This window comes from Molothrus aeneus, chromosome 15, assembly GCF_037042795.1.
Source record: "Molothrus aeneus isolate 106 chromosome 15, BPBGC_Maene_1.0, whole genome shotgun sequence".
NCBI classification, from domain to species: Eukaryota; Metazoa; Chordata; class Aves; order Passeriformes; family Icteridae; genus Molothrus; species Molothrus aeneus.
In genome coordinates, this window is record NC_089660.1 from 16,144,945 (window position 1) to 16,153,037 (window position 8,093).

Genomic DNA, 8,093 nt, shown 5'->3' on the forward strand with positions numbered 1-8,093 from the left:
GAGTTGTGAATGTAGTTTTCTGGCCAGAGAACTAGTAGGAAATACCGTGTAGTCTTTTGATGTTCCATCAAAATTCATATCAACAGCAACATCACTTCAAAAGCTGTAGAAATAACCTTTTATGAAAAGAAAGCAAACAAACTATCCAGAAAATAACCCCTACCAACAAAACCCAAACCAATTTCTCCTACACATTCAGTATAATCCATTATGGTGTTGTGCTTGTCAGTGTTTTGGTTGTTATCTCAGTGCATGTAATGAGGGGTGAGTGCCATCTTTGTGCACTCGACTTCTACTTTTTGTAGACTTGGACCTGGTAGAGATGATGTGTCCTGTTGTCACCCATGGCTCTGCAAACCTTGCACAGCATCCCAGCTCAAGATTTCTGCAGTACAAATGCTCTGTGTTGAACTTGTTTGAGTGCTTGTGCTACATTATTTGGTGTGGTTCTCTTGAAGAACATAATCCACATATGCTGACTCCCATCATGTTCTGATCACAGAATCTCTAAGAATTCTAATGTGCAGCTCTGTGCTATTTTCATGTGAGGTTGCTGAAAAGAAGCAAAGTGTTCACGGTAAATTTCATGCAGGTGGGAAGAGCCTGCTGAAGGCTGTGTAGTTTTGAAGAGTTTCACATGTTCTTTGTGCTGATCATGAGGGAAGGTGAAGTGGTGCCAAGGCTTAGATGCTATACAGAGTGTGATTTACAGATGGGACATATTGCTGGAGTTGAGAAATGTTTGAGATTTTGGCAGGGATTCCTCGAATGGCATCAGGTAGGGCCTGGACCTGTACGGTGGGGAGGGGGAGTCTGAGTGGGGAAGTGAGTTGCCTCAGGGGAACAGAGATGCTGAGTAGAACGTGGTCTGTGTCATTGTGGATGAAATGGAGAATGTTTGCTTAGGTGTAGAGGCCTCATTTCCAGTGGCACAGCATAGAGGATGCCAGTGGAAAACATGGAGAAAGAGCCCAGCACACAGGGCTGCTCTTCTGGGATCTTCTCAGGACGTCCAGCAGGTCTGGACATCCTTGAGCTTTGTTGTTTTATGTGATGTTACTGCTTGTAAAAGTGCCTGCAATGCACGCCTTTAATTGCTTCTCTTTGTTGTGGAATGTTGTTGGACTTTTGAAATTTTTAGAAATTTGTGTAAAGTTTCAAAAGCTTTCTGAAATTAGTGTAATTGTGCCAGCCTTCTCAGAATGTTGCCTGAGTAATTCCTCTGATCTTGGTGTAGCTAGGGAGGGGAGGAATTGCTCTCTGTATTCAAGATGTTGTCAGACCTGGCATTTCAGGTACAGTGGGACACGTTACTTTGTTTTCTTCCCCTACACTCACCCTTTTTTCTTCTCTCACATTGGCAATGTGTAACAGTGGATGAGATGCAGATGGTGAAATACTGGCAGTTGTCAGGTGGCAGATGTTTAGACAGTGATCCATTGGTCCTGGGGAAAGTTTTTCCACTCTCTCGAGCTGAGGCTGCTGTTGAGAGAATATTGCTAACTTTCAGGTGTCCCTCCTGCTTCCCTGGTGATAGAAGTGCTAAAGGAAGTACTACTCACTGTCCCTGTTTTTCAAAGCTCTTGGTGAATGTATTTTTTTTTCTGTCCAGTATGATGCAAAATTACATTCTTAGGGTATAATGTCCCTTAAATCCAATTCTCCTGTTCTGAAAATATTTTTTTTTTTTGGAAGACGACACCAGTGATGCTACAGGTAAGTCACTTGTACCTGAAGGGGCTGTATGTGAGAGACAAATGTACTTTGGTTCCTGCTCAGCTGTGGTGTCTTCATGTTGGATAGACTGGAGTATTGTCTATCCAGACTGGATGTTGCCTGGGTTGAAATGCCTGTAGGTTTGGAGCACCACTGTCTGCTCTCATTTCTTTCCTGTTGCTGCCTGGCATGGGGTGAGTGTGTGGAAGCAAGGACAGATGGAGAAATTACCTTAATGCCTTTCTTGGATTAGATGCGTTTGGAATGCAGCAGATTTTCTCAGTGACAATGCAGTGGTGTTCCCCTGGTTGCTTTTAGTTGGCTGTGCAGGTGGAACATGAGTCATAGAGAAAAACCTTTGATTATATTGGTAGAATACATGAGGTATATGAAAAGTGTTTGGGTGCTGTGGTTGCCAAGAGTTTTGTAGCATTCTTGGATCATTGGTATGCTGGGCTGTGATGGCTTTGAGAATGAAAAACTCTCTTGAGTTGTTTGTAATATTTGGTGCACCTTTTAATTACACATCCCAGTAGCTGGGGTTGGTGATTCTGTTCCCGAGGGTACAAGAGTGATGGGGAAAAAACCAAAAGGAAATTGAAGAATCGATGCAAAGAGGAATGAGAGCCCTTTCAAAAAGACATTTACATCCATCATCGCCAACAAGCTGTAGACATTTGGAAAGTCTTTTCGTACAGGTGGAAAATAATAATAGAGAGACAAGGATGGGAATGAACAGGAAGTGAAGTAAAAAGAGCAGGAAAGAGAAGACATAGGGAAGGAGAACTAGAAAATATAAAAGACAGAAAAGGGAAGAGGTAAAGAAAACAGCATAAGGAGATGAAGATGAACATTAAAAAGAAAGGAGGGAATCCATGCAAGTGCGAACCAATCAAGCAAGTGGGCAAAAAGAACAGAAGACACTATAAAGGACCAGCACTCACCGAATTTGTCTCTCGAGGCTGAACGGAGCTGGTCCCTAACAGCCTCACCCCTGGTGAGAGCAGCACTTTCTGGACCTGATGCTCCGTAATTATCGCTGATCACTCTGGCTTTGATGATCTCAGAAGGGGCCCCGGAAGCGGCTGGAGACCTGCCAGAGAGGGTGAAGACGAGAGGAAGATGGAGAAAGAAGGAACGGGGAAGAAAGAAGAAAGAAAAGTATAAAAGAGCAGAAAGAGGCAGAAAAGAGAAGGGAAAATAAAAATTATTCAATACAGAAAATTGGAGGAAAAAAATATCTGGGAAGAAATTCAGACGAGAAAGAAGAAAGAAATACTTACAAGAACACAGTAGGCGATTAGGAAAAAGATAAAAGAAAGAGGAGCAGCGTAACACGAAAAAGCAGAAGAGATGGCCATGACGGATCAGAGGCACAGGCGCTGTCACGGAGCGTGTGAGGCGGCGGAGCAGCGCACGGTGTCGCTGCAGGCTCAGGAACGGCTCGGTGTGGGCGGCTCCGGCCCGGTGCGGCGGAGAGCCCGGCTGTGAGCGCGGGGGGGCGGCTTGGGCCGGGCAGCAGAGGCGGCGCGTCCGGGCGGCGGCGGGGAGCCGTGCGGGGCCCGGGCCGGGGCCGGCGGGCAGAGCGGCGTTGGCGGCGGGCAGAGCGGCAGGAAGGATGGGCGAGCGTTGTTGTGCGGCGCTGGTGCGGCTGCTGGTGCTGCAGGCGGCCTGGGCGCTGTCGGGCGGGCAGGTGCGCTACTCGGTGCCGGAGGAAGCCAAGGCCGGCACGGTGGTGGGCCGTCTGGCGCAGGACCTGGGCCTGGAGGCGGGCGAGGCGGAGGCGCGGCGGCTGCGGCTGGTGGCGCAGGGCCGGCGGGCGAGCGTGGAGGTGAGCGGGGCGAGCGGCGCGCTGCTGGTGAGCTCGCGGCTCGACCGGGAGGAGCTGTGCGGCAAGAGCGCGCCGTGCGCGCTGCGCCTGGAGGTGCTGCTGGAGCGGCCGCTGCGCGTCTTCCATGTGCAGCTGGAGGTCACCGACATCAACGACAATGCCCCCGTCTTCCCCGCCGCCCGGAAAAACCTCACTTTATCGGAGAACTCCCCTCCTGGGTTTCAGATCCCACTGGAGGGCGCGTCGGATGCGGATATCGGAGCGAACGCGCAGCTCACGTACACACTCAGCCCCAGCGAGCATTTCTCTCTGGATTTACAAAAATCGAATGAGCGAAATATTGTACCCGACCTCGTTTTAACGAAACCTCTGGACCGCGAGACGATTCCCGTGCACCGGTTGGTGCTGACGGCGACTGACGGGGGCCGGCCGTCTCTGACGGGCACCATGGAGCTGGTGATCTCGGTGCTGGACGCAAACGACAACGCGCCCAAATTCAACCAGTCTGTGTATAAAGTACAGCTACCGGAAAATGCTACAGAGGGAACGCTCGTGATAAGACTGAACGCCACGGATGCGGATGAGGGTATTAACACGAAAATTATTTTTACCGCAACCAGCTTCATTCCCCCGAGTGGAAGAGATGTAATTTCCGTCAATCCGAAGACTGGGGAAATTCACCTCACAGCACCCCTGGACTTCGAAGAAGTCAGTGTATTTGATTTTCGTATTGAAGCGACAGACCAAGGGACACCACCGCTGTCGGGTCACTGTCGAGTGGAACTGGAGGTGCTGGACGTGAACGACAACGCTCCGGAGGTGTGGGTGACGTCGCTGTCGGTGCCGGTGGCGGAGGACGCGTCGGTGGGGACGGTGGTGGCCCTGCTGAGCGTGTCGGACCGGGACTCGGGGGAGAACGGTCGCGTGCGGTGCTGGGTGTGGCCGGCGTCGCCGTTCGGTCTGGAGGCGACGTTCTTGGGCTCGTACTCGCTGGTGCTGCGCGAGGCGCTGGACCGGGAGCGGGTGTCGGAGTACGAGGTGGAGGTGCGTGCGGAGGACGGCGGGGCGCCGGCGCTGCGCGCCAGGCGCGGGCTGCGGGTGCCGGTGTCGGACGTGAACGACAACGCGCCCTTGTTCGCGCAGGCCGTGTACACGGTGCTGGCGCGGGAGAACAACGCGGCGGGCGCGGAGCTGGCGCGGCTGTGGGCGCGGGACCCGGACGAGGCGGCCAACGGGCGCGTCAGCTACTCGGTGTGGGACGGCGGCCTGGGCGTGGGCGTGGGCGGGGCGGCGGGGTCGTCGTCGTCGTCGGGGGGCATGGGGTGGCGTCCGGCGTCGAGCTACGTGTCGGTGGACGCGGAGAGCGGGCGCCTGTGGGCGCTGCAGCCCTTGGACTACGAGGAGCTGCAGGTGCTGCAGTTCGAGGTGCGCGCGGTGGACGCGGGGGAGCCGGCGCTGAGCGGCAACGCCACGGTGCAGCTGTTCGTGCTGGACGAGAACGACAACGCGCCGGCGCTGCTGCCGGCCGCGGGCTCGGCAGCGGAGGCGGCGGCGCTGGCGGGGGCGGGCTCGGAGTCGGGCACGCTGTGGGCGTGGGCGGCGTGGGGGGCGCCGGCGGGGCAGGTGGTGGCCAAGATCCGCGCCGTGGACGCCGACTCGGGCTACAACGCGTGGCTGCGCTACGAGCTGTGCGAGCCGCAAGGGGGCAAGGGCCCGTTCCGCGTGGGGCTCTACAGCGGCGAGGTGAGCACGGCGCGGGCGCTGGACGAGGCGGACGGGCCTCGCCAGAGGCTGCTGATCGTCGTGCGCGACCACGGCGAGCCGGCGCGCTCGGCCACGGCCACGCTCAGCGTGTCGCTGCTCGAGGCCGCCGAGGCGGCGCTGGCCGCGGGATCCTCGGCGGCGTCGTCGTCGTCGTCCGCGGTGTCGCGCTCGGCGGCGGGCGCGGAGCTGGGGCCCGGCGCGGCGAGCGCGGCCACCAACGTGTGGCTGGTGGTGGCCATCTGCGCCGTGTCCAGCCTCTTCCTGCTGGCCGTGGTGCTGTACGGGGCGTCGCGCTGGGCGCCGCGGGCGGCCGTGCTCTCGGGGCCCGGGCCCACGACGCTCGTGTGCGCCAGCGAAGTGGGCAGCTGGTCCTACTCGCAGCGCCACAGCCGCAGCCTGTGCGTGGCGGACGGCGCTGCCAAGAGCGACCTCATGGTTTTCAGCCCCAACTTCCCTCCGCCGCCGCCCGGCCCTGCAGCCAAGGACACGCAGCCGGAGCCCTCCGCTCTCCTCGACACGGTCAGTTTTCCTTCCTTCATTCCCTTCTCTGCTCCTTTGCATCCAACCTCTGACTTGATGCTGCTTTAAGCCTGGTCATTTCCCACGGCTTACTGATATTGGTTACTTATCTGATCTTTAAGAATGACAATGACACGTTTGCATCTGTCACCGTGACCTTGCTTGGGCCCCCAGCTCTTTCTAGGGGGATACAGAATATAAATAAATCAGCATCCGTGAGCAGTTTCTGTAGGCAGGTGAGGATTTGTCCCCTAAATGTGAGTTGTTCTGCTGTAGAATTAAATTAGTTTTCTGTGTGACAAGAGGTGCGCGGTGGTGTGAGATTTGCAGGCAGCAAGGGGGTTCTATTTCTCATCTGTAGCATTTCCACCCCATTTGGGTGAACGAGTTCAAGACAGCCAGGCTGTGTTGGTGACAGACTCGCAGTTGCGGTGTACCAGCTCCTTGCCTTTGCTGACTGATAACCGTGCTGGTTTTCATTTGTCTTTTTTATTGAAAACTGCCCTCCTCGTCTTTAATTATGGTCATGTGAAGGTACGATGCAAGGTGCATAGTGGATATTCAAGGACAAAAGTTCTCTATTACCATTCTACTATGAGACTCATTTAGAAAATAGGGTAGTTGTGGCAAAGATTTCCTATGATCTTTCTATGTTTGTTTGGCAAGTATCATGCTGTTCTGCTTAGTATAAAGCGTGATCCAAGGTATGTGTTTCAAAAGGGAAATTTATCTGTTGTTTTCCTGCTGCCCAGTTCCTGAGGATTTGCGTTTCTGACCAGCGAGGTAGTATGAAGTATACTGTCCTTTTTTGATGTTCTCTCAAAATTTGCATCAATTGTTACATCTATGACCAAACTTAAAAGGACTTTAACTGTGGAAATCTTCATTTCTGTAATGAACAGATAAACAAATAGCCCACAAAATCCAAGGATCACCTTTCCCCATTAATTCTCAAGTAAGATTCTCCAAGACAGGCAGTATCATCTATTAGTGTCCTTGTCACAGTTTTGCTCCTTTGCTCCTTGGAGCTCCTTTGCTCCTTTTGTGCTATTCCTGTTTAGAGGTTCCAACATCACCTTTGATAATAGTATTCCCATAGAGAAGCATTACAAAGCATGAGGTGTCAGCAGCAGAGCATCTCCTATACACTGTGTTGATGGTACTGTCCATGGATTTTTACAGTGTGTCATTGCTGGGAAGGATAAGCCATTGTCATGTTGAACCTCGTGGTAGGAAAGGAAACTGTGGTCTGTTGTATAGTGTAGGGCCTGGCCCTTTTCTGATGGGAAGGGTGACCATGAGCAGCAGAAAGACTTGTGTGGGGAAAGTGAAAATCCTTGGGAAGACCATGGATCATATTAGAAAATATCATGAGGTTATATATTTGTCTTCAGAACACGTCTCAGAGTGGGTGAGTGAAGGATTTGTACAGGAAAGGGTGACAGGATGAGAACAGAGTGTTTTTGTTGAGGATGTTTTCCTGCTTCCTAAGGGTCTGGAGTGGGAGGCCCTCCTGGTAAAGAGAGGAGAGTGTGATACTGAAATGCCCCCAGTGTCCCTTGCAGTGAAGAGTCTCTCCACCAGGGACTGTCTCTGCTGCTGCTGCCTGCCTGGTGTAGGCCATGTGTTGGTAAGTGTGGGAATCCTTAAAATCAGAAGTAGAAAAGTAAGGACAAACAGAACAATGGTCTGTGTATTAACGCTTGTCTAGAATAACTCCCTAAACTACAGAAAAGTTTATCTAGTGAGATATTAGGAAGTTCTATGCTTAATAATGGAGCTCTGTGCATTGTGTTTTTAGCCTTACAAGCAGGTCTTGTATTCGAAATAAGAAAGCATTGTTTGACCAAAGGTACGTGTGCTTATAGTGGTTGGATGTAGCTACTGTCAGTGCGCTTTTGCTTTGTGGGATTGGTCAAAAAACTTTTAAAATAAATTGTAACATTAAGTTCTTTGTCTGCTGCCTGGAATGTGAGCTGATGGCATCTTCCCATTGTCATAACCATGGAATGAGAGTGATGCTGGAAAATCAAACAGCTCGAGATGCGTTCCCCAGCAGCCCCGTCCTGTTCGTGATTTGTACAGAGACCCCAGCCAGTGACAGTAAGAGCTGGTGAGATGGAGAGTGCTGAATGTTGTCTGATGAAACAAGTTTTTCAGGTTCAAGGTTTCAAGGTGTTGTGGGAGGGGAATGCTTCAAGTTGCTATCCTTGTGTAATAGTCTCTACAGCTGTAGATTTTGCCACGATGATTCCTTGCTCCT

The 8,093-nt window shown here is 52.4% G+C and overlaps 1 protein-coding gene across 1 annotated transcript; it reads left to right on the top strand.

Annotated features, from left to right (window-relative positions):
• Window positions 1–1,700: 1,700 nt before the first annotated feature.
• Window positions 1,701–6,189, top strand: LOC136563166 (protocadherin alpha-13-like). The gene has a single exon (XM_066560399.1). The coding sequence runs from the start codon at window positions 3,335–3,337 to the stop codon at window positions 5,897–5,899; it is 2,565 nt and encodes an 854-aa protein (XP_066416496.1). The 5' UTR covers window positions 1,701–3,334; the 3' UTR covers window positions 5,900–6,189.
• Window positions 6,190–8,093: the final 1,904 nt, after the last annotated feature.

Excerpts from the sequence above, each read along its gene's own strand:
- LOC136563166 (XM_066560399.1), top strand. The coding sequence starts at position 3,335 with ATGGGCGAGCGTTGTTGTGCGGCGCTGGTGCGGCTGCTGGTGCTGCAG.